The 27,796-nt window shown below is 33.0% G+C and overlaps 1 protein-coding gene across 2 annotated transcripts; it reads right to left on the bottom strand.

Moving 5' to 3' along the window:
* Positions 1-167: 167 nt before the first annotated feature.
* Positions 168-27,199, bottom strand: LOC126769609 (forkhead box protein N3-like). Of its 2 annotated transcripts, XR_007669403.1 has the most exons (10): positions 27,087-27,199; positions 17,601-17,815; positions 11,990-12,087; positions 10,402-10,466; positions 6,267-6,548; positions 6,108-6,182; positions 4,877-5,071; positions 4,401-4,541; positions 2,078-4,029; positions 168-2,015 (listed from the first exon to the last, which is right to left on the bottom strand). XR_007669403.1 is itself a non-coding variant. In XM_050488479.1 (9 exons), exons 2-8 carry the CDS (start codon positions 17,813-17,815, stop codon positions 4,410-4,412), a joined length of 1,062 nt encoding a protein of 353 aa, XP_050344436.1. In that variant the 5' UTR covers positions 27,087-27,199; the 3' UTR covers positions 168-4,029; positions 4,401-4,409. The 2 variants fall into 2 exon arrangements, 1 of the variants encoding a protein (XP_050344436.1); XM_050488479.1 differs by having other exon boundaries at positions 168-4,029.
* Positions 27,200-27,796: the final 597 nt, after the last annotated feature.

The raw sequence follows: 27,796 nt of genomic DNA, 5'->3' as shown, positions 1-27,796 counted from the left end.
AGTCAACTCTATTTTAGACAAGATGTTTTCATGAAAAACATATTATTTTATGCGAAATAATTAAATATAGTATGTTTCACTCTTGTTATACTAATGATTATATGGAATGATAATTTTCTATCGCAGGACGTTTTTTGTTTATCCCATGGTTAAAATAAAACTCTGTATGATCTTCAGTACATAATTTATTTATTGGATATGTACACAGACAAAAAAAAAATTTGAACAAATAAAAATTTGGCAATAACTTTTAACAATAGCTAATTTATTTTGTCGTTCGCAAGCCAGATAAATTATCAACAACAACAATCATTTTGGACTTAACTATAGTTCGGGACATAACATATATCTAATTTCTAGCAAAAAAAAAAATGACGTCGCCAATGCAGTCTTGTTATTTTTTTACAGAATTTTCTATTTGATGTGATAACAAGGGCAACGCCTATAAAACGATTATCTCTAAACAAAACGAAGCAAACCCGAAAGTACTGGTTCCAAGGAATCGTTTTACAAATCCAATCGTTACAAAAATCAATAACAACTTACAAACTAATTAAAATAAATTAAACGATAAATTATTTCTGATAAAGTATGAGCCGCAACAATTTTAATATCATATTAGTGATATAACTTTTTCAGTAATTTTGATCACATACACCGATGCGTTCGATTGTGGGCAAAGTTGTTTTGGTTTGGATAAACAGCAAATACGTTTCAAAGCGACCCACAATTGATACCAACTTGGTTTATTAAATAAACGAGGTGTCACAACGATGTATTCAAATTTCATTTAAATATAGCACTTATTAAATAAATCGTAATGTATCACACAATTATACACGCAGCATCTACCAGCGAAGTCCTACATTATGTACTAATTATTGCTGTAAAATTTCATCTACACATTTATACCACCAAAAGAAAGGCTAGTGAGTGGACAGTCGGAGAAAAAAGTCCATGGAAGAAACCCGTAACAAAACACAGCAGAAAGATCTGATGATCATTTTTAAGATATATCTTTTATCCTTTTCTTACATCTAATCCATATTTTATTAACATGGACATTTATCTCCGAATGTACGTAATCTAATAGAATCAATGAGTAAGATGGAAGACGCTTCTAAATACAGCAAAAATGTATGTATTTAATTTAGCATAAATTATGTAACTATAATATCACTTATCACCTAATCTAAGTATGCGTTATATATTTCCTTTAATTAATATATAAATACACTAATATTTCTGGTACCTATTTATTTGGATTTGCTTGTTTATGGTATAACAATGTTATTTTTTTTTTTTAATTTTATAATTTGGCACACAGCGATTTTTTTTAAGACAGTGTTACAACAATATAATATTTTATTATTTGTGATTATGTTGATATAATGCCTTGCAATGAATAAAGATAATGAAACAATTTATAGAACGATAAAATTTTTCTAAATTGCATTTTTATTTAAACGCAAAATTTAATTTACTAATAAATAATATTGCTTTTACAAATCAGTCATGGCTCAGCCTAGAGAATGGTTCTACACGAGTAATTACACTAAACTCCACATTGAAACGAAGCAACACATATTTCCAAAAAGATTTGGGTATATTGAATCTTTGGATATAAGCATTCAAGTTTATAGCATTAACTTGTTCTACTTTAAAAATATAGATAAAAGAGTTACATAAATGGCAACATATATAGTAGGCACTTTATTAACATTCCAATAATTTCGAATGTAAATTGTAATATATTTTTTTTTGTGTTTAAAATTATTGGACCGAATTTAAAACATCATAATACAATTCAATTAGTAAAAATTCATTCAAGCGTTGCAATATTTAAAATACAGTTTTCATCAATTAGTTTACTTATTAAAATTATTTTTACAATAAATAATCTGAATTAAATACAAGAGTATGCAAGACATTATGGAAACATCGAAATGTTTTAAGCTATAGTTATTAGATCACATGCTTATGAACACAAGAAAATAGCTCGATTATAGCCATACCTATGTATATATATATATATATATATATATATATATATATATATATATATATATATATATACCTATGTATATATACCTATGTACTTGTATATCATTATTACTAAACAATGTATCACTTTTAAATAAGACAACAGACATTTTCTACATAATTCAATGTGAAGTTAAAATCAAACGGCTCTACTTATGAACATTGTTTAGCGGATGTTTAGTTCCAATTATACCTCTCTTTCTGTCATCATTGATTTCACATAAGGAAATAGAAGACACAAAATTGTCTCACCCCCTTGACAACATTTATAGGTAAAATCGAAAGTATTTAGTTGAATAATGTGTAATATATTAATTATTCATTGATATCTTATGAACTTAAGGATTTTTTTTAACAGTTTGTTAAAAACTGCTTCTAAATGCTCTGATTAATAAATATATATTTTTTTTAATTAAAGAAGTTCATAAAGCACTTTTTATTAAACAAATACGATATATTATTGTTCTATGATTAACATGTTTGCGTTAATAAATTAATTTTTTTATTTAATTTTGTTTTTAATATAAATAGCAAGACCTTAGTCTATTCGGTTTTAGACCACAAACAAGTTTTAGGATGATACTTTAAAATAGTATTGATACAAAGAGTCGCCTGAGACCTTTTGTTTCTATATTATGTGACATTTATTAAATAATTATATAAAATATATTTTATTTAGCCCTGTATACATATTTGTATAGTTATGATTGCATTCAGATCACATGTATGTATATACGCACAATATTACCTAAATTGCTCAGTTTAGAATATAATTTTCATAATTTCCTTTAATAATTCGACACAGCTAAGCGAAATAAATTATTTTAAACTTAATACTACCGTGTTTAATATTTCCGTTATATCCTTGAACAATTATCATTTATACTGGCAACACTCGGCATAATATTCATACGAAATACACGGAAATATGTATAACACTTTCCCTTATGATATTAATAATTGTGTTCTTATTAATATTATAAACGTTCGACTAAAGTTAAAAGGGGGAACCTAAATGCAGGAAATCTATTGAACTATTATCCATTCTTTTAATAATGAATTTGATTAATTATTATCACATCTATTATTAATGCTCTACGTAGTTTTCATCGAGATATTTATTTAATTATAAATGTTAAATAGTTTTTCATTTTCGAAGAATTATTTAAAAATACACGGTGGAAACATTCAAGTAGTTATTTTTAGTAAGAACTGTATTATGAAGGCTAGTACTTTTATATGTGATGTATTCAGATTAAAGTATAAAAATAGAATGGAAATAGGTCAGGTCTTATATAACAAGTGAGCCTTATTCTACATTATAGCGTGATATATCTTTATTAATTGAATAATTTATATAATTTAAAAATAACAGTAGACATCTGTGTATACATCACCGAAAGTTTTTTTTTTTTAATGAATTGTCTTATTTGGACTAGAGAGTGGTAAACCTTTGTCTATTCTTAGTGATCATAGACAAACCTTATAGAATTTGTCGAGCAACTTTCGATATCAAACCTTTTTTTTTTGTTCTTTGAACGTATATGTCAACGATCACTTTCCGAGGCTTTGCCCCAGCGGTAAACAGAATTCACTATGAGATATCATATGTACATAACTTAATATTATCGCTTTACAAATAAAACATTTGAGCAGTACACACAGAACAAATAATATAAAACTTTTACGTTTTAAATTAGGGACTAAATTAGTATATAATAACATAACATGAATTATTCGTTTTTTGAGGGTAGTTAAAACAACATTTTATAATATAATATTTCCAATGGTATAAACAAAATCATAATACATAACATTGTACCGAGATAGTATCTCATGACAAAATAAACATTTTATAGGTAGACTGAAGTGTTTGATTAAGAAGCATAACTTTTCTTAGGAAGACTTACATTTGATGTTACCGTCCCCACAACCGCGTATCCGAGTGCTCGATAGCCTGAGATATCACCAACGACCCTTGTTTACCTGTAAGAGTTTATTAAAATCGAATTAATGATGTTTATACGTAAGACGACCGCACCGGTCGTCGGAGGTGGCGTTTTTTATTTATTATAGAATATGGTAAGTGGTCACCAACGCCCTTAGACATTGGCACTGTAAGAAATGTTAACCATCGCTTACATCATCAATGCGCCACCAATCTTGGGAACCAAGATGTTATCTCCCTTGTGCCTGTAATTACACTGGCTCACTCACCCTTCAAACCGAAACACAACAATACCAAGTACTGCTGTTTTGCGGTAGAATATCTGATGAGTGGCCAGTGGGTGGTACCTACCCAGACGAGCTTGCACAAAGCCCTACCACCAGTTGTTTGTATGTGCGGGGTCACTGACCGGGTCGCGCTAGCTGGGCGCGTGCGCGGACACGCCGGCCAGGTTGAGCAGCGCCTCGGCCGTGCGCCGCTCCTCGCCGCCGCTGTACGAGTGCTCGTCGCGCGCGCAGCGGGAGATCACCAGGTGCGCCTCGGGCGGCAGCTGCACGGGGGAATTCATTCATACTTTGTGTTTTGATACTGCGATTATAATTACTTTCAATATATTTAATTTTGAATAATAAATCCCAATTTCAACGTCGATTCTCCGCGCTACGTACTGTTTACGGTATCAGTCTGTAAACGTGTCATTTTTGTCATAATGCAGGAGGCATTTCTATTCGTCGTGAAGCTAATCCCACCACTCAGCAGAGTGGATTTGTTATTTGAAGATTCATTCATTTTTATAGACAATAATTTTAATGCACCAGGAATTATAAATCAAAAGATGAGTCGGGTGATTTAGTATTCTGCGTTAGTGTCGCGCGTCGCACGGACCTGCTCGAGCACGGCGGGCCCGTACTTCATGGCGAGCACGGTGGCGGCGGCGAGGTACTCGTCGGCGCCGGGCGGCGTGCGCGTGTCGGCGAGGCGGCGCGCCAGGTACGGGAACAGCTGCGGGTCGGGCGCGTTCTTGCCCTCCGCGCTCTCCGCCTCCACCTCCACCGGCGGCACCGGCTGCCGACCGAACGCCTGCGGACAACGCTTATTATTTATTATGTTAAATTAACAATCATATTGAGTTTCATGACGGAATGTTTTAATTATACATATGGTAAATATAGATTGTATATGGGTTTTATATTTTCCAATCTTATTTATATTTTTATATAGATCACACTTTATCATTAAAATTAATTTAAAATCGACGAAGATTTCGTGCAATATTCAGAACAAGTGACAAACCCACTTGATTGATTCTGTTATTAAAAAACTGGACCAAAATCGGTTCAGAATAGTCGGCAAAGCAATCGAGGAATATAAACACAGTAACAGCCTGTTAATGTCCCACTGGTGGGCTAAGGCCTCCTCTCCCTTTTGAGGAGAGGGTTTGGTGCTTATTCCTTATTTATTTATTATATAAACACAAAAGAAAAGTCGAATTAATGAAAACCGTATTTTCAATTCTGTAATATGATGTTTTTTGTGACAATAATATATTTTTTACTTAAACTTATGTTATATATATGAAATACCATACATAATACATAAGTGTATAGAGAATGATTTGTGATTAAATGTAATCAACTGCTTTAATAAATTTGAATCCGAATCGAAATTTCACTTAATCTGAGAACGGACCGTACCTCGACTCTCACAACCTTTCTCTGAGTGAGGGTTGAAGAAGGCGATCTGTTATCAGACCCACGACCGTCTATCATGCGCATATGATATCTGTATCCCAGTGTAGTTTACCCTGGCTATATGTATGTTACATATGCAACAAAGCCATCGTTTTTGAAGGCACTACTTTGCCACTAAGCAACGGTGTATATAAGGCTACAGGACCCGAGATTCTAGATTTAAGCCACGGGTTGAGCTGATAATAAAGTTCTGAGCCTGAATTCCTTCCAGTTTTGATTCCGGATATGCCGTTTCATTGGATTTTGAGAATGAGATTAGAAAGAGTTCAACTACAAGTCTCGCTTGTGAATGCGCACAGTGGTCGAAATCGGTCAGAAGACGTTACCAGTGTACGTAAATTAGTGGAGTGAATTATATCACCAACCTGTAATAATGTTGAACGGTGTTGCGGATCGACCGTCCATAGAGATCCTTTACCCAGACCTGGAGCAGCTGCCACCTGTAATTAGAGGAATGCGACATTAGAATCACGAACATACAATTACAAGTAAGCGTATGCACAATTATAAATCTTTATATTTACCTTATGAAAGCATTTGTTTAATGACAAATTATGACGAACGCTGTTTTTCCAGCCCTGAGGTGCGTGCTTGAAGTATGGAAAGTGTCTTATAATCCAGGCGTAGATCTCCTTTACTGGCAACGCCCGAGCTGGCGCCGCTTCTATGGCCATGAAGATGAGGCAAGAGAACGAGTAGGGAGGCTTTGTGTGTGTGTTTACTGCTGGTGGAGAGGGAGGAGCCTTACATGGGGTCCGAGGTGGGGATGGGATACGGCATGTTGGCGGTGGAGTCTTAGACTCTGTCTGTTGGCAAATGTTTAAGAAAGTTATAAACTTCAAATTTTTAAATAGAACTTAATTATTTTTGGATCCACTATTAAACGATCAATCATTTAATTGAAAACAAAGTGCATTTCAAAAATAATTTTAATTAAAAAGATACGACGTAAAAATAAAATAACCTTTCAAGTACGTTTGTAATTAAAGATAATATATCTTACATATAAATTAGAAACGAGGAAGATAATGCGTTAAGGTTTTTAATAACTTGATAAGTAATTACGAATGTCATGATCCAGGTTACTGGAACTTGAAAAAGTATTTACGTAATGTAATAAAATAAACATAGCATAGAGAAGCACTTGTACAAATAACAGACTATTTTGAAAAATACAAACGTATTTCTTTTATTATTTAATTACGAAAACAATTGTTTCATTACATAAGAGAATTTTATTCATTTAAAAGAGCTCGTTAAAGCCTACTTGAATAAAGAACATCTTGGGAATATTTTAACGTCATATTCAGCAAAGGTTAATTAATTAATTTACAAAGTTGTTATTTGAATTTATTCTCTATATAAAAATGTATATAAAATAGCATAATAAAGAGACTACGTATATAATAAAGACATGTATAAACTTATCCTAACTAAAATTATAAATGCAAAAGTTTGTTTTGTACGTTTGTTTGTTACGCCTAAACGCATTAACTAATTGACTGATCATCATAAAATAAACGTACATGCATAAACGTCGTCAGGGGTACAGAAAACGACACAGGGTACTTAACATTTGAATCGCCCCCACTCGTACGCTGGCGATGCCGTGTGCGAAACAAGTGATATTATAAAAACGTTCTTTAAATTTGTAACATTTAATACAGAGGGCGAAGCCAGCACTTAAACTAATATTATAAAAACATTCATTTAACATTCAATGAAATTTGAAATGAATATTTCATTTCAAAACAATACACTATGTAGATATTAAGATTTGCATGTATTTGCATTCGCAAAACGATTCTTTGAGCAAATAAACGCATTAAAATCTATAATACTTCGTTAGATATTCATTATGTCGGCATGGGAACGAAAACGATTTTAGTTTTTTTTTTAAATTAAATTAATAAAACTTCAATCGCCTAACAATCAATAACGTGTCTCCTTACGCTGTCACATGTTTTTTTTTTTTACGTAACAACTTCGCAATGTGTGATATTGATTTAACAAATCTTTGAGGCTGTCCAGATACAAAACGTCGCTTATACAAAACGTTACTGTCTTCGGTGAGCAGTTTCGATTGTATCACGGTCAAATATATATTTATTATAGATTCTCTTCGACATAAAATCGCATATTTTACTTTAATTTTAGAGAAACCTTCACCTATTTTATCTGTGGCGTGTCTATACATTTTAAAGATTAAATATGGAAACATAATTATATTATTCAATATTTTCTGATGGCATGTATTGCGGTATGATAATTGTAACTATTACAACAGGTATATTAAAACTACGACCCACGATCTCTACCAATTCTTTCCGGACATGCCAAGAATATGATGGTAAGTTAACCAGGTCAATGCCCTTACATCAAATAGGATATTCTACCGCAAAACAGTGTAATTACAGGCCAAGGGACATAACATGTTAGTTCCCAAGGTTGGTGGCGCATTGGTGATGTAAGCGATGGTTAACATTTCTTACAATGCCAATGTCTATGGGCGTTGGTGACCACTTACGATCAGGTGCATCAGGCCCATATACTCGCCCGCCTTCCCATTCTATATAAAAAAATACTTAGTCCGGCTCTATCTGTAAAAAACTTAAAATCCCTGTATTACTACGGACCTAGACGAAGACACATAGCGATTGTGGATATCGTTTTTAGAAAAGGTCAAAATGTACGGAAATTGACGTCTATTCGATTTATCACGTGATTCACAATTGACGTATGCATTGAATAATTTATACATAAAGGGAAGTTCGAAATCGCTTCGAAAATTCTCGAATGCATTTTGTCGAGCCTTCTGAACTCAATAATAAATCACGCTCTCGGGGAACAGTCGAGAAAGTTATGTTGTTCAAAATGTACGCGGACATTATCGTTTTACAACATCTAAATTAAATATATATTTTATCATTCAGGAAGAGGATACACTTTTTCTTACGTAAAAATATACGGAGATAGCACAGCTTACACATTGAAAATATTTGACGTTTGATAACAAGTAGGCGTGCAATAATATAGAACGAGTAACGTCACGTTTTAATTCATTAGCTGTATGGTAAGAACCAGTGGTAAGAACGCGTGAATCTTAACCGATGATCGTGGGTTCAAACCCGGGCAAGCACCACTGAATTTTCATGTGCTTACTTTGTGATTATAATTCATCTCGTGCTTTACGGTGAAGGAAAACATCGTGAGGAAACCTGCATGTGTCTAATTTCACTGAAATTCTGCCACATGTGAATTCTACCAACCCGCATTGGAGCAACGTGGTGGAATAAGCTCCAAACCTTCTCATCAAAAAGAGGAGAGGAGGCCTTTAGCCCAGCAGTGGGACATTCACAGGCTGTTACGGTTACGGTTACGGTTATGGCTTCATTTTCAAAATAAATAACATCTTATTACTTATGAATATAACATACGTATTTATTATTATTTTAATGTTTTAAATTCTTCATTATATATAATATAACTGAAACTGTAACAAAATACAAACGACACAGTAAATAAAATAAAAAACAAACAAATACAGTAGGTAAGGTCTTTAGGCACTTGAAAACTGGTCAAGATATTCTTTTTCTATGATTCAAAGTCTACAGGATAAGCTTGCATTAATCTCGTAAAAAAATGACTTTACTGATAAAGCAGTTTAAACAATAGATATTCGTATTTTTTTTAAACTATTTTATTTAGTTGGTCGAGTTTAGTTGGCATTTGCGTCCTAGAGGCCAATAATAACAAATCTTTATAAGATATTATTGATCCGATTTAGTCCGTGTGTAGTAATTATATAAGAGAAACCTCGAAACTCGAAGTTAAAATAAAAAATACGGTAGTTTCAAAATCGATGTATTATCATAACTTATTCCAACGATTGTTTACCAATCGAAGTTGATGACGATTGCCGCACATTCGAAGCTTGTTCGAAGATTACGGAATTATTCCAAAGAACAATATTACCATTTAGGTAAATATTACCATATATTCAAATTGATAAATACAGTTCATTTAAATATAATTCATAAGAAAAAAAAAAAAGATACATCAAAATAACCTCCTAAGATTTTGAGATTCGATCGATTTGATATAAACAATGAAAATACGGCCAAAGAAAAAAAAAGTTTTATTTACCTTCCTTATCTCATTCTTGTAAAATGAAACACAAATTTTCAATATTATTTAAAAATACTAGATGCTACGACTCGATATTATATACAAGTGTTGCATGAAAAAAAATTAAAAAATGTCCTATTTTAGAATTTTACTCTACGTACGTACCAAATTTAATGGAATTCGAATCTGTTTAATTTTAATGAGATCGAATAACGAAAATTAAAAAACATAAATTTCGTATTATAAATATTAGTACGATTAAAATGGCAATTATCAATTAAATGACGACTTTATGAGCGTATCGTCGGCTTTCCGAAATAATATTTCGGGTATTGTTCGATAAATAACGTACATGAAATCGTTTTTTAATAATAATAATTTGAAAATCGAATTATTATAATATTATTAAATGTTGATTTCGTTTACCATTTCACTACTAACTATTAATCGGCTCATTTAGTGGTGAAATGGGTATCGAACTATTTAAATTTCGAATGGTTTAATTTTTTTATCGTTGTCTATGAAACTTACCTTAACAATAACTTGACTACTAATCATTTTGTTATCTTCCATATCGCCCTTTGTCAGATTTATACCTGTAACATAAAACTGAAACTTTATTGCACAATCAAGTCTTATGAGAGGAGATATCGATTCCATTTAAACCTCTTTGGTTTTTTTTTTATGTGTATTCAATTGAACGGACAAAGAAATTCATTTGTATAAGTCACATGTTGTACAAGTTATTAAATCGATTCTATAAAAGTTAAATTACGTCACATCAAAAGGCCGGCGACTTGCGCGCTGCTACAAACAGCTTAAGCTCTTATTAATAACAAGCAATACTAGATTAAATATTTCAACTGTGATTGTTTTTTTTTATAGAATAGGAAGGCGGACGAGCATGTGGACCACCTGATGGTAAGTGGTCACCAACGCCCATAGACATTGGCATTGTAAGAAATGTTAACCATCGCTTACATAACTAATGCGCCACCAACCTTGGGAACTAAGATGTTATGTCCCTTGTACCTGTAATTACACTGGCTCATTCACCCTTCAAACCGAAACACAACAATACCAAGTACTGCTGTTTTGCGGTTGAATATCTGATGAGTGGGTGGTACCCAGACGAGCTTGTACAAAGCTTTGTATTAATAAAACGAATATTCTTTTGGACACTAATTAAATTGAATTGGTCGGTTATAATATGTAAATTAAATTATGTAAATAGCTTCTTATAGCAGTCTTGTGTATATAAAGTTATGATACTAGACATGAAAGTTATTCAAGACAGATTTTGTTACATCAGTGAACCTTCAACTATCACGTTGTAAAACTTCAATTGGTTTTCAAAAATTATAAATTAATTGGTCCACCAATGTTCTGTCTCAGGACAAATAATCACTGCCTAAAAGCAATGCGTAGCCAATTCTTTAGACCAATAAATGGCCTTATGTGGAGTGAGTCTTGATAGTTCAATGCGCTGCTGGCCATGCGATCGAAAATGTTATGTCCCACGTGTAAATATATTAGCTCAATCACACATTGATACCGAAACCCAACAATACCTGACTAGACGTGATTGCACAAAGCCTACCATTACGTTATTGATAGATAGATTGTATTTGTGATTTAACGAAAGTAAAAACAACCGATAAATTTCCTACTCCTAGGCCATGGTCTACTTCCTAATTGTTTGGAGTTGATTTTGCCACACTGCCGACACAGGTTTCTTCAACCCACTTCCACTCTCGCATATTCTACCGTCAAACAGTTATACTTTGAATTGTTAGATTTCGGTTTAATGGGTGAGTGCGCCAGTGTAACTGCAGGCACAAGAGACATAGCATATTAGTTCCCAGGGTTGGTAGATATTGACGATTACCACTTACCAACAGGTGCCATTGGCCTGACCACTTACCTATTTTATATACAAAAGTGTTTTTCTTCACCCTATGAGATGAATTATGAACACAAAGCATTCATGTGCTTACACCTAACTCAGTATTTCTTTCCCGGATTTGAACACTGCTTTTTTTGATAATGATATGTACCCGTTCTATGTGCAGTGCAGATGGCACTATATCTGGCTATATATATAATATATTACACGTACCTCTTAGCAAATTTCTGTCCTGTAACCAACTTAAGCTCGTCAAGTCGTCGTCGTGGTCAGCCGGTGGTAAGTTACCAGCATTGCCGCCACATGCAACCCTATTTAAAAAAATATATATTTGAAATACTTAAATTATAATTGTAATATTATTACTTACTATAATTACATCGCTTAAGTATATTATATTATAATTACCAACAAATTATAATATAATAGCATACATATCAATAAACAAATAATCAAAAACTTATTCTACAATCCATTCATGATTTTTATTTTCATTGGATTATAAAGACAAATAACTCATCTTATATGTAATTCAGTAATAAGGAAATGTGTTCTAGCTTACGTAATATATTCCATACAATATTTCAAACAATTAGATCGTAGTATTACGATGAGAACTAGTTGTAACGTGTCCACAATGTTATACTACAAGTTAAATAATATACGGGTAAAATAATGTAATGCAAAGCTGAAAAATCTAAGATTAAATTTAGAACGGTCAGGCAACTGTAGGTATTAGCGAAATGTATAGATTTTTATGTTGTAAAACTGCATGTGTTTTTGCTATTTGTATACCATGACATTTTCTTTTTAATTAAAAAAGATATTATCTGTGCCGAAGTCGAGTTTTATTTTGTTTTTACAAACGTAATTACATATTATAATTTTAATCCATTGAGTTAATTTGAATTTAGAATGCAAAGGCAAAGACAAATTAAAATAAATTTACAATTTAAGATTACTTTTATAATCAACGCAAAAATTACAAAGAGACTCCTTACAATAAAACAAAACTTTAATCAGATGCAAGTGAACGATGGTTTGGGAAATACCCAAAACGTCATAGACATTTATACGAATGGCTATAGCGATATTTTATTATAGGGATTTTACTTCGAACCAATGTGTGATATTATGAAATAGCACTAAAATAGGCAGTGAAAGATATAAAATAAAAAATTTAAACAGCTGTTTGTTACCGACCGATAAATTAATCTTCATTATTTTTAAATGATTAAATAAAATTAAAAAAAAAGTCTAGTTCTCTTTAGGTGTTGTCATAGAATGACACAATCTACTTCTTTAATTTATTTATATTTATAACATTATTATTTAAATTAATGTATAGATACAATGTTTTTGTAGAAGCATGCCACTGCACAACAGGTACCTCTAAAATTGCCGTAAACGTCATTGAAATTTTTTAATAAGAGGAACTTACTTTTTTTAATAAGAGGAAACAAAAAAATGACTACGGAATTATTTGTACAAAAGTTTACATACACTTTGAAACCCCATGTATATTTGGCTCCTATTGTCCCTTACAATGTATATTTATTTATTTTTATTAGAAATAATGTCGACTCGTGAAAAAGATTTTTCGAAAAGGCAATAGAAAATGCTAACAGCATTAGTAGTAAACTATTCCATAGTTATAATCTGTTAGGCAACTGTTTTTAAAATGTATCTGAAAATATTTAATTGTTTTCACATTATGTATATATTATTGTAATTATAATTGTAATCTTGGGCGTAATTTCGTAGACTTTATGTCTTTCATGTCCTAGATTTAGTTTTAAGTACCTGTGAGGATATTTCCATAGAAGAAAGTATTAAACCTCTTAGTAAAATTGATTTACATCATCCTGCTTTAGATATCGATTTAAAATTAAATAAGCGTTTACCAACTATTAGAAAACAATTTGCGTCTTATAACTTTAGGAAAGCTGACTATACTTTAGTTAATGCTAAGTTATGTCAAATTGATTGGAAATTGGAGCTATCTCCGTTTAAAGATGTCGATATGGCTGTAGCAAAATTTTATGACTTACTGGAAATTATAATTCAATCTACTGTACCCAAAACAAAACCTCGTAATTTAAAATATCCTTCTTGGTTTACACGTAACTTGATTAAACTTATCGCTGAACGCAACAAAATTCTCAAAAGGTACAAACTATACAAAAACCCAAGAGATCAATTAGAACTTCAGTTGAGCAATGATAGGGTGGAGTCTTTGACAGCTTCTTGTTATCGTTTGCATATCTTAAGTACAGAAGAATCGGTTCTTAAAAATCCTAAGAAATTTTGGTCTCTTGTAAAGGATCATCGTGGTGAATCTTCAGATCTTCCTAGAGAAATGTTCCTCAATAATATGACAGCAAATACAGGAGAAGATATTTGTAATCTTTTTGCTTCACAGTTTGCGTCAGTCTATTCCCCACATGATCAAGGTCGTATATCATATCCAGCAGATTGTTTTCCCCAATTTTGCTTAAGTAAAATTTCTTTGACCGAACGTGGAATATCTAAAATCTTAAAATCCGTTGATATTAGCAAAGGACCTGGTCCTGATGGAATTCCCCCATTATTTATTAAAATGACTAGTAAGTACTTAACACTTCCTTTAAAAATCCTTTTTACAAAATCACTCGAATCTGCTAAATTTCCTACAATATGGAAAGCTGCCAATGTTGTTCCTATTTACAAAAAAGGCGACAAGCGTAATATCTAAAACTATCGACCTATCTCAATTTTAAGCGTTATTCCAAAACTTTTCGAAAAGCTCATTTGCCCAATAGTAACCAAATATTTCAAAAATATCCTCTCTACACAACAACATGGCTTTATGCAAAATAAATCAACATCGACTAATTTATTAGACTATGTTATAGACCTGTCCGAAAACGTTGATCACAAGACTCAAATTGATGCTATTTACACGGATTTTACGAGCGCATTCGACAAAGTTAGCCATACAATCTAAGCTTATGTATTACGGAATCCATGGTAATTTGCTGAATTGGTTAGTATCCTACTTAAATAACCGATCTCAACGGGTGATTACTCACGGCTATTCATCTTTTGCATTTGTTCCCACATCCGGGGTACCCCAAGGATCCCATTTAGGTCCAATTCTTTTTTTAGTTTTTATTAATGATATAGTAGACAGCATTAAATTTAGCAAATGCTTAATATTCGCCGACGATCTCAAAATCTACAGACCTATAAAAACGTTATCCGACTCTGACCTTCTCCAAGCAGATATAGACGCTCTCGCTAGCTGGTGCAATAAAAATAACATGGAATTAAATGTTAAAAAATGTCTTCATATAAAGTTTACAAGACGCAGAAAACCAATATTATCTAAATACTCTATATCTGGCGATCCTTTATCCGAGGTTAATTCAATTCGAGACTTAGGTGTACTTATCGATAGCAATTTAAATTTTATTAATCATCTAGACAAAATAATATCAAAAGCTTGGAAAATGTTAGGATTTGTAAAACGAACATGCAAGGATTTTAAGAATACTCGCTCATTGCTCTGCATTTATAATTCTCTTGTACGTTCCAATTTAGAGTATGCATCAAATATATGGAACCCTTTTTATAACACTCATATCGAAAGACTAGAGCGAATACAACAAAATTTTACCCGTTTTCTCGCATACAAGGATACTAGTTGTCCTTATCGCGCTAACTACAACAATAGGCTAAAACATTTTAAAATGATATCACTTAAAAGTCGTCGTGAAATCAGCGATGTTTTGACCCTACACAAACTGATCCATGGTCAAATAATGTCATCCGAACTACTTCAGCAAATCAATTTAGTTGTTCCCCGCAAAATTCCTAGACACCCAATAAAAAAACCTTTTAGAACTACAGCTTTTAAAACAAATTTAGGTAAACATGCACCCCTCAACAGAATAATTAATTCTTATAATGAATATTCTTCTAACGGCAATATCGACATCTTTGCCCAAAGCAAGCCAACTTTTGTGAAGCTCTGTAAAGATCTCATAGTATAACTTTAAAACCATTTTATTCATAAATTAATTATTTCAACCCTTGTAGATTTTTGTTGTTGTATTTAAATTTTATTTTATGTTTTGTTTAATTATCTATAATTTATTTATCTTTTTTAATTTTTAGTTAAGACACAATTAGGTTAGTATAGTCTTATCTTAAGGTCAATGTTGTTTACACCTGTAATGATTTATTCACCTAGATTTAATACCCTGTATCTAATGCTAAGAGAATGTGTTAGTGATAAGTCGATGGTGTAACTATTTCCAATAAATAAATAAATAAATAAATAAATAAATAAATAAATATAAATGAAATGAAAAAAAAAAACTGTAAAGTTTAAAATAAACTTTTCAATGACGTATACAACCCCTAATAAGTACATTTCAATAATTCTGCTACTGTGTATAAATATAAAAAAAAATATCTTGTCTTTGTTGATTTTAATTATCAATATCGGACGAGGCGCACAGTTTTTATGTGAACATAATACAGTAAAAATATTAAGGTCTTAAATACGCTTCTCGATTAGAATCAACAAAAGATAATATGAAGCTTTTGTCATCGAGTTTTTTGATAGTATGTAGGTCGGTAGATATACTTATAATGTAGATGACCTACTATTTTTTTTTCTTAAATAGACATCTTATATGAGACACATCGATCACGCGATTTTTTATTCTCAAGGTCCCGCGTTACCCGGTAACCTAAAATATGATAAGAACTTTTATCATTAAAAACGTATGGTCACTTGTCATTGATTGATGATATAACGAAGACGAAATCGCATTACACTAGATAAAATGGCTTAAAATTGTTGCTTGAATTTACAAAGATATGATAGCGTTTAACCATTTTGATATTTTTAATAATCGGTTTTTATTTGATCTTAATTTAATTTTGCATTTTGTTCCTAGTGATACAAACACAAACTAATAATGAGAACTGCCTTGTTGGTATAGCTATAAGACCGCAAATCCCGAGCTCCTGGGTTCAAACCCACGATGAAAAGTTACATCGGATTATGAGAGTAAGAGAATAAAGAATGCACCTGTGTTTGCGCACAGATTTGTGCGCTATAATATGTTCTGCACAGTTGGCTGTTTTTGAGATTGGCCGCCGTTGCCGAAATTGGTCACGACTTCAATTAAACGCTTAATTCATGTAACATTAAACGAATTTATTGTACGTGAAAATTAAGGATTTTTTTCCTTTGTATTTACATTTTATACTTATACTATATTTATTTAAGTAGAAGATTTGACATTTTACTAAAACTACTGCAGTAGTATCAGCGGAGATTTTATCTTATTTAAATTTGCTTGAGAACTTGTTAGGAGTTCATCAATTATGTATCCAGGTAAATAGTTTTAATTTATATTTTATGGTTTACTTAAACCTTGAACCTTTTTAGACATATTCAATTGATGCTTATATATTACCTGCTCTTATACTTAATCTGCAAAATTTTAAAAGAAGTTACGATTCGTCCAAAAAACAAGAAAAACAAATTATTTTTAGGTATTTTAACTGTCGAAAATACCGACGTTAATGAGAATAAAATGGCATGCTTCTGTAGAGATTCATTTATTTACTTGTAACAAAAAGTAAAGCGTTATTATATAATAATCAAGATTTATTTCCTTAATGTCATTTAAGTCTTATGACTTAAGGAAATACAAATCCTATGTATCTTAAGAACCGGTAAGTGTTATGAAAGTAGCAGGTTCATGAACGCTCGATTGACTTCATAGACAAGAGAATAGTGTAAAAGTATCAAAATATAACTTACGCAGGCTGCGATGTGTCCATATCAGACTCGTCCGACGCATCATCTATGTCATCAAAGTTGTCTATGACGCGTCCGGAGACCTCAAGCCGGCGCAGTGATCGACCACTGGAGGCCACATGCCTCGCTATCTGGCGGATGAGGCGGCGCGGGAGCGGTAGTGACGCTCGGGCCCCTCTAGCTGGGGAGCCTCCACGTTCGCCACGCATGGGCGCCATCTAGGAACAAACAATTTAAGTTTTATATGTATCAATTTTATCACGGGTTTAAGTCATTTAATGCTATTTATAGTTATTATTATTACATTGCTAATGTTAAAATAAAATTGAAGCCGTTCCTTTCTTTCTGCAACATGCATGATGCATGTACCTTGAATCAATATTATAAACGTTTCTCAGCTGTTATTTAGTTAAACAAAGATTTCTATCTTCATGCCTTCATTGATTTAACATTTGAAAGAAAAAGACACAGCATCGTTTAACAAATCATCACCTAAACAACATTTTACAAGTAAAGCTCTCAATCATGGACAAAATACGAAACCTAACGAGTGATCGTGAATCCGGACACAAGCAATAATTACTGGTTAAAAATAAATGTCGAACGATCCCTATAAATAAAATCGTAACACGCTAATTCTAACTTTACCGGCACCTCGTCCGTGCATATTTTTTAATCAAAATATAATTAGACGTCAAACAATTACAGCGAAACATTCTTATTTCGATATTACGAATTATAATTTCCTTTTAAATTACGGTCAATCATCGATAAAATTTTGATACTTAGACAATGTATAACGTAATAACACTAGTAATAGGATAAAAACAACAAGTAAACATATTATATTATGATGAAGAATAAAACCCGACAGTTACCTGACCTTGAATTGTAGGATTAATATAAATCAATGCAATCCTAAATATAGGCCCGGCTCAATAGAAATAACATTTCGAATTACTATTTATTTTCTAACATGTCTATATTTACGGCACACTGACCGACTAACTGACATTCCGAGTCGTTGGCACAAAACGTAGCAACGTTTTGATAAAACAATTTTTATGGATGCCGAAAACTATTTGATATTTTTGTCTTTATGTAATATTATATCGATAATAAATATAACATCTAAATAGCGACTTATCTTTGTGTAACGTTACGTAGATTACAAGTTATCGTTGCGTTGCTCGGTGAAATAAATTTTAACACAATAAATATTTATTTACATAAACAAGAATCAGTCGTGACATTAAAATCCGATTAACAAGTTCAATTGAACAGTTTATGACGTCCTTATATGAAATATGAAAGTTCATATTATGATGTAGCGAAGGCAGTGAGTCTGATTGCCCCATCCCATTTAAATGAAACGTGTATTACGAACACCGAAATTTATATACATTTTAGAACATCATATGGTAATTTAAAATTTATTAAACATCCTACTCGCTAGGTTCAGAGAATTGGTAATAAAGTCAGAAGGACAAATTGTTAATAAGAACGAGTCTAGTTACAGAAACTAGTTTTAAATAAAATAAATAAATAAAATACAACGATTATCGTAAACAATCCTAATAATTACAACACTATCGTTGATTATTAAAATTATTCGTGGTGACGACGGATTAAATGTTTGATTATACATGGTATTAAATTAGTTCGTTAAATATTTATACTAATATTATAAAGATGTAAAGTTTGTGAGGTTGTTGGGGGGAAATCTCTGGATTTACTGAACCGATTTTGAAAATTCTTTTACCAATAGAAAGCCACGTTATTTGAGAGTGTCATAGGCTATATATTTACCCGAAAAATGATCACCCGATCGTGGTAGTCGGATTTGCAAAATAAGTCAGAGAAGTTGCATAATTTAAGAGATAATTTAAAATATCAAATACGTGAGACAGTTTTATTAACGTTTTTCCAACGCGCCTTATGGCAGTCAGGAAATAAATCACTCAGTACTAACCGAACCACAAACATAATTTCATCACAAGTAAAAATGTTTACCGCCTAACGAAATGGGCACGGGTCAGCTAGTATAATATAAATATATATTAATGCAGACCTTGATAATTATGCATATTTGTAATACTTCCTGTAAAAAAAAACCGTTTCCGAACACAAGTGCATTATTATAATTACGACTTTATAAAATCAAAGTATACGGGAATAAGTCGAGAATAAAGCCTGAACACTTTTTACATAAAAAGTTTAAATGTTGACAGAATATAGCAAGCTACAACTATTAACTTTATATATTCTGTGGTTTTAAATGAAACGCATCATATAAAATAATACAATGTTATCAAAAACTGTGGTTTGGTCCTCCGTATTGATAATAAACGAACGCTTTTTTTAGATATAATAAAAAGAAAGGTTTCGGTATACTTGATTACTAGAACATTATTTAACCTATTGTAATTGACATTGAAATTAAAAAAAAAACAACCAAGGAGGTTTTTTTTAAACGTTTATTGCCTTAAAAATCGTTCATTTATAAACCGATTTGGAATTTTTTTTTTTTGTTTGGGAGGCATTTGGTCTCATTTAAATTTGAAGAAAAAATACCGGCCCTTAGTGTGAAAAATAGGGGATGACATTTTTAATGGGCTCAAATTATATTTGAAATCGGGGTTGTTTATTAAACAGATAAAATTATAATCATGTTCGGTACCAGTTACGAACTTTACATTAAAACCTAAAATTACCTTTGAAATGTAACAAATTAATTACATTTTGGTTGATGATTTCCCAGCGATTATTTCTGATGAATTCATTTTTCCAGAAAAAGCCCCAAAGGAAGTGGACCTGGCGAAGCCCCGATAACATAGCGATGAATGAGATCGACTTCATTTTATCCAATAAGCGCCAAATATTTAGGGATGTCTCCGTGATCAACAGGGTAAACACTGGAAGTGATCACCGCCTGGTAAGAGGCACCCTGAATATTAACACTAAAATAGAACGATCGCGGTTAATGAAGTCGACTCTTAGACCAACTCTGCCTCAGGTCGAAGCTGGTTGCGAAAGCTTCCAGCTGGAACTACAGAACCGATTTGCCATGTTGGAAACCAGGCAGGGCATTGACGACGCCACCAATGGTCTGGTGCGTGTCATCCGCGAGGTAGGCCAGAATTACTTTCGACAAAAGAGCAATGGACGTAAGTCGAAGCTCTCAGGCGAAACTCTGAACGAGATGACGAGGAGACGAGAACAGCAGAACATGACGCCATCTGAGTGTCAGGCACTTAACAGGAAGGTTAAAAAACTAATAAGGCGTGACACAAGACGAGCGAATACCCGGAATATTGAAGATGCTATAGCACTCAATAGGGGCTCAAAGGTTTTTGCAAAGTCACATACCTCCTGTTGTCACCTGACAAAACTCAGAACCATACAAGGCACAACCGTCACCTCAAAACCAGAGATTCTAGCTGAAGTCGAAAAGTACTATGGCGATTTATACTCATCACGAGTACCTCCACCTGAGTCCCACAGTGCGGATGACCCACGAGCCAGACTAACACGCCATCTATCAGACGATCTTCCCGACATCGATTTGGGCGAGATTAGGATTGCTCTCGGGCAACTTGGAAACAAAAAGGCTCCAGGAGATGACGGAATTACCTCAGAGCTTCTCAAAGCAGGAGGCACACCAGTTCTGAGAGAGCTGGCTAACATCTTTAATTCCGTCCTCCACAATGGTATAACACCGAAGACATGGAGCAGAAGTGTGGTGGTGCTGTTTTTCAAGAAGGGCGATAAAGCTCTTCTGAAAAACTACCGCCCCATTTCACTTTTAAGCCATGTTTACAAATTGTTTTCGAGGGTAATCACGAATCGTCTTGCCCGAAAATTCGATGACTTCCAACCCGTGGAGCAGGCTGGGTTTCGAAAAGGTTTCAGTACCGTAGACCACATACACACACTAAGGCAAATAATACAGAAGACCGAGGAATATAATCAGCCTCTATGCCTAGCGTTTGTGGACTACGAAAAAGCCTTCGATACCATCGAGACCTGGGCTGTTCTGGAATCCATGCAGAGATGCCTAATTGACTGTCGGTATGTCCAGGTGGTAAAGTGTTTGTACGAAGCCGCAACCATGACCGTCCAAGTACAAGATCAGAGCACAAGACCAATCCAATTGCATCGCGGGGTAAGACAGGGAGATGTAATATCACCGAAACTCTTTACCAATGCATTGGAGGACGTCTTCAAGACGCTCGATTGGAACGGACGCGGCATTAATATAAATGGCCAACACATTACACATCTGCGATTTGCCGACGACATTGTCATCATGGCGGAGACTCTGCAGGATTTGGAAGAGATGCTAAACAGCCTGAGCGATTCTTCAAGACAAGTAGGTCTCGGGATGAACATTGAAAAGACCAAAATTATGGCAAACCGTCATGTATCCCCGAGACCAGTGGTCGTAAATGGCTCTCCACTTGAAGTTGTGCAGGAATATATCTACCTGGGCCAAACTATACAACTTGGCCGGCACAACTTTGAGAAGGAGGCTAAAAGAAGAATACGTTTGGGCTGGGCGGCATTCGGGAGGTTACGTCATATTTTTGAATCGTCGATCCCACAGTCGCTTAAGACCAGGGTCTTCAATCAGTGCGTCCTACCTGTAATGACTTACGGTGCCGAAACGTGGACACTTACCGTAGGACTGGTCCACCAATTTAGGGTCGCTCAGCGAGCAATGGAACGCGCGATGCTTGGGGTTTCTCTGGCAGATAGAATCCGAAATGAGGACATTCGCCAGAGAACTAAAGTCACCGACATCGCGCTTAGAATTAGCTCGCTGAAGTGGAAGTGGGCTGGTCATGTCTCCAGGCGCATTGATGGCCGATGGAGCCGACACGTGTTGGAGTGGAGACCACGCTTAGGCAAACGTAGTGTAGGACGCCCTGTGACAAGATGGGCCGACGATTTAAAAAAGGTGGCAGGTTCGGGATGGATGCGGACTGCCCAAGATCGGGATGGTTGGCGTTCTATGGGGGAGGCTTTCGTCCAGCAGTGGACGGCAAAAGGCTGAGAAAATTACATTTAATAAACACACCTATGTAATTAACTTGCCGGAAAAAAAGTAACAACTGATTTCGTTGCCGTTTCTCCTTCCCAGAAACCGCGGTAAGTTCGATCTTGTAAAGTGCCAAATTAATTATACGTATGACAATTAGACATAACACAAAGTCGATAATCTCTATAATAAATACTCTATAAATTATCGAAGTGCATAATTTAATTTCTATCCGTCGTAAACAAAAACAATGTACTTGAAGTGTACAATAAAATTGATTGTTTTATATTATGTAAGTAAATACGATATAATCATAATTGGCACCGGTTCTAGCCCTTTATCCGGTTAGAGGGAATTTGTTTCAATGCCCCTTGTGCCATGCCATATTGGTGACATTTTATAGCCTTGACCCCTGCTATGGTGCATGTCTAAATCATGCTTCCTTATCGCCCTATCTAGTAATAAACTCCAAGGATTTGAGAATACGATGGTTTTCGCGCATACAATCTCAAAATATGTCGGCATCATTTATTTTTTGCTTAAAATTTAATTGGTGCTTTTACGCCTCTTGTTACTTGGCGCCCAGAGCGATTGCTCCTTTCATTCTAATCTCATGGCTTGCGCTAGTTATAGTGACCTATCCACATTTATTTTAAATCACTTTAGCCGCACATTCAGCAAAAGCGCATAATTTGTATTTCACTGATATAAGTAACCGTTCTATTAATTCTTATTATTATACAAAATGTTTAAAATTTATGCTTTCTAACTAGATATTTAAAAGGTTAAATCTGTTATTTGACTTGTAAATATACCACTGCTGGCCTAAGGCTTTCTCTTATCAAGGCAAAGGTTTTGGAGCTTATCCCAATAAGCCACTCCTATGCGGGTTGGTGGATACACATGTGGCAGAATTTCTTCTATAACATACAGGTTGTCCTCGATATTTGAGCACAATAAAAACTTAAAATAAAAATTAAGCACATGAAAACTCATTGGTCTTGCCCGGGTTTGAACCCCGTAATCTACATCGAAGATTCACGCGTTCATATCCGAGCCGTCATCGACAGACGTGTGCGAAAATAATTTTATTTAAATTGATTATGTCATAAAATCTTACGAATACAGAACTTACGGTACATATATTACGTCACTGTTAATGATGAACGGTAGATTCTACAAATCAAAATTTATTAAAAATATTACTGACGTCATCAAGTTATTAGTAATTTAAAGTATAGCATCGTACGACGTGTTAATTGCATATTCAAAAATTCATATACGACGTCGTTAAATTATTATATACATATAGAATTTTTGAGCTTCAGTTCTACGTAGCGTTTTATTGTATTATTGAGATCATATGCGATCAAATTAAACGAGCTCGTCTTACACTTGCACCTTTCTAAAGTTTTTTTTTTATCTTATGTTGATAAATTATTGCAATGATATGATAAATTTATCCGACTACTTTACATTATAACAACGTTATCTTGTAGTTTTAAGAATGTAACGAAACGAAAATATTTATTATTCAAAAGGACTTATAATTAAGTAAATTTGAACGCACTTAAAACGTGATGGAAGCAAGTGTTAGGAAAGTGAGATGGCACGTGTCCAATTGGTATGCGGAGCTGCGCTGTACCAACTACTAGCGAATGCATCTAACATGACTATGTAGAATCGGTACTTCCGTCAACTGTAAATAATATTGGGAATGCATTCATTATATGAAATTGGAGATGTATCATTATCGTTAAACAAAAAAGACACTTTTTTACAAAAAAAAAAAAAACTTCATCCACTCATATCTTTACACAAATAATTTACGTGAAATATTTTGTGATAAAATTACTAGAGGCGTGATTACAGATAGCGATTGCTGCCTGGTCTATATTCTTTATTCGTGCGTGAGTAAAAAAAGATTTGAATATTCATAACTATGTAATTTAGGTAAAGTGCACTCGCATTTCTTACCATTTCTTCTAGATGAAGGCTGCTTAAAGAAACTGTAGCAGAGTTAAAACATTGACGATACAAAATGCTTTATTGTAAAGGTTATTTGAATAAAATATATTTTATTTGATTATTTAATTCCGTTACTTATTTATAAACAATTACGAAAAATGGCATACATAAAAACGGCGATGCATTTAGAATATTCTCCATACTGGAAACAACATTGAATGTCTATATCGATCACTTTTCTGTCCTACATTGTGTATATGTTCGAATGTATCAAGACGATAGACGTTGAAAGTATTAAATCGTCAGTATGCTACTCAAAAGCACGGTCGGAATTACTAGAATGACGAGGTGATACAGTCAACGTTTCATACATCTCTACCTCTCACACGGACGTAAACAATGCGTCATGTATTGTCCTTTTAGCGTCATCGTTGCCATGATCAGCTTTCTCAGAGGCGAATGTACGAACTTGTAAAAATGTACAAAATATACCCTTTTTATATAAACAATTTCATGTATATCATAACTATATAAAATATTTTTTGATTTCATATTTTACAAAGTTTAAAATAACCACAATGTGAATTATTATCAGTAAAACAAAAACAAATATGAGGTATAACTAATTTTCATTGTTTATATCCTTATGTTGGATAACTGGCAGACATTAAAATATTTAATTCACATAGAAGACATATGCTAATGTTTTCAATACATTGCCAAATATGGTATTTAATAATAAATAATTTAATGCATTAGATTTCTGTATCAAATAAGAAATTTATATATCAAATAAGAAATTAAAATGTTCCTTTCAAAATAGTCATCATTGAACTTTTTAATGTAACAAATATTTCAAAAAATAAGTGTTAAGTTTAATGTTATCTAATTGTTTGTTATTTTAATAAGTAGAATTAAATTAGAATTTTTTAATGATGGTATTTAAAAGATTTGTACCACAAATATGGATAAAGAAAAACATTAAGTATCAGTGTAGTGTAGTCAGATATTTTATATACATTAATGTTAAAATTTTCTATTCACACGCTATTAGTTATGTATAGTATATGTAATATTTTTTTATAATTAAAGGTCTATTTCAAACAATTTTTACTATATTTATTCAGATCCTTATAGCAAAAAAAAAATTAGGTACAACTAACTGACAAACAGGTTTTCTTAATATTAAATCAATTGTAACAAAAAAATTAATATGTTTACTAAAAACTTTTCATGAACCTCATTGACTGAAACTGGTAATTGCTAACTATAATAATTGTGCAAATTATTTGAGAGAAACATCTGATAAATTTAATTTAAAAAAAAAGTTTGTTTTCTTTTTATTTAATAAATTATAGTAGAAAATAAATTAGGTCATATGTATAATGTTTACGGTAATCATTACTATTATTTTTCATTAATCATTGACATCCTAAATTTATATCTAAGCACCTATTTATCATAAAGTAAGATTATGTGGCCTTGGTATCACTGATATTGACATAGCCTAATGTAGTGAGTTGTTTAAGTTAAATACGCAGAGAATGATAAATATTACAGAAAATATACTTATAAATAACAATACACTGTTATTTGAGAGTGGCGCACTGTTTTCTGGGTGACAATTATTTTTAGATTTACTTCAGGAAATAAGTCAAGAAAAAAGTAGGTCATGCAAAGGTCTGGGTATTATTATTAGATTATTTTCTATATAACAATAAAATTTTAATAAAATCATTGATGATCGTGTACAGTATTTATTCTATATATTGAAGGTCAGGGTTTAATAAAAAAAATACTGCTTACCACATCAGAGTACAAGGATGAGCACGAAGATCGCGCAAAAAGCACTCAAAAATTTAATTATGTATTGAATAAAAGTGTATTGTCTTTTATTTTAAATTATAATACCTAGTAGTACGTAACACGCAAAAATACTGACGCGTGGTCGGTGTGATGTAACAATGATTACCATGTGTTTTTGTATTCATTGGGTCAGCAGTGGCGTCAACAGCGTGTTGCTAGGAAACTGGATTTCGGAGTGCGACCGCGTGCGCGATGAACCTTCTACGTGGACCGCCGCGTGCAACGCCGTATGCACGTGCTGACGCGCAATACGAAGGGCCATTACATAACTGGGGGGACAACAAATGTCTACTACACCTCGAAGGATATCGCAAATACGAGTTACATACCACTAGTTCCATATTTAGATGGAGCGCCAGCTCTACTACCTTTCTACGTTCCTCTTGCGTCCCGTCACATTTTTAGAACCGCATGTAAACGACACCAAACGCTTCGTTTATTGTTAAACAGGCGCAATGTGATATCAATTATTTCTTATTGAGGGAGCAAAATCCAAAATGCGCAAATAGATATGAGTGCGTCGTCTTTTTATTAATGAATTTAATTCCAAATCTTACAAAATCTTTTGCATATAAAGTCTATGCTCAAAAGAATGATATAAAGAATACACTCACCTTTTTGATGAGTTGTTTCTTATATGCACAAATTAGAAATTAATAATAAACAGCATTCCGGGGCCTCCGTACTTGAAATCAACACTCAACAAACACTTAACACCCAATCTATCCATAAACTAAAGAGTAACCTACATAAATAAACATATGATCTATACTTGTCTTTACTATGACTATTGACAGCTCGATATAACTGACGATGAGCCATACAAGACTGATAATATTTCGACAAAGTTCAACAAATCCGAATGTGTGGTATGGATTTTTATTAGGTATTTATTAGTCAGATTTATAATTACTCTTGTATTGCTTTTCGTATTGTATCGAGAACTAGCTAATATTCGGATAAAGTGATTAATATTAGTACTATTAATGTGTACCTGGGGCCTTACATTATAGGCTCATTCACATGTAAAAGTACTAAATACTGAATAAAGACAAAATTGGGCTATCAATTACTTAGTCTTGCCACGCATTCCATAGAGATAACTGTATTCATACACATCTGACAGTATTGCGTCAACAATATATAGTAAAACTATTTTTCTTATATTTTCACAATATAATTGAGTTTTATTTTTGTAAATGAATCATAAAAACAATTGGTATATTATGCTTCTACAGTCACTATAAAGAACTAAAATACATTAGGCTCTCAATATTTACACTATATACATTCTGAATAAAAATAAAAATCGGGTTACAATCCT

This window comes from Nymphalis io, chromosome 7 (assembly GCF_905147045.1).
Source record: "Nymphalis io chromosome 7, ilAglIoxx1.1, whole genome shotgun sequence".
Lineage (NCBI taxonomy): Eukaryota > Metazoa > Arthropoda > Insecta > Lepidoptera > Nymphalidae > Nymphalis > Nymphalis io.
This window is presented reverse-complemented; position numbering and strand designations above follow the sequence as displayed.

Bases quoted from the DNA above. Each gene is read 5' to 3' on its own strand.
- LOC126769609 (XM_050488479.1), bottom strand. From the start codon at position 17,815: ATGGCGCCCATGCGTGGCGAACGTGGAGGCTCCCCAGCTAGAGGGGCC. The intron at 10,467-11,989 runs GTACGTGTAATA...TTTATGTTACAG, and splicing joins GGACAGAAATTTGCTAAGAG to GTATAAATCTGACAAAGGGC. The intron at 6,183-6,266 runs GTAAATATAAAG...CTCTAATTACAG, and splicing joins TAAACAAATGCTTTCATAAG to GTGGCAGCTGCTCCAGGTCT.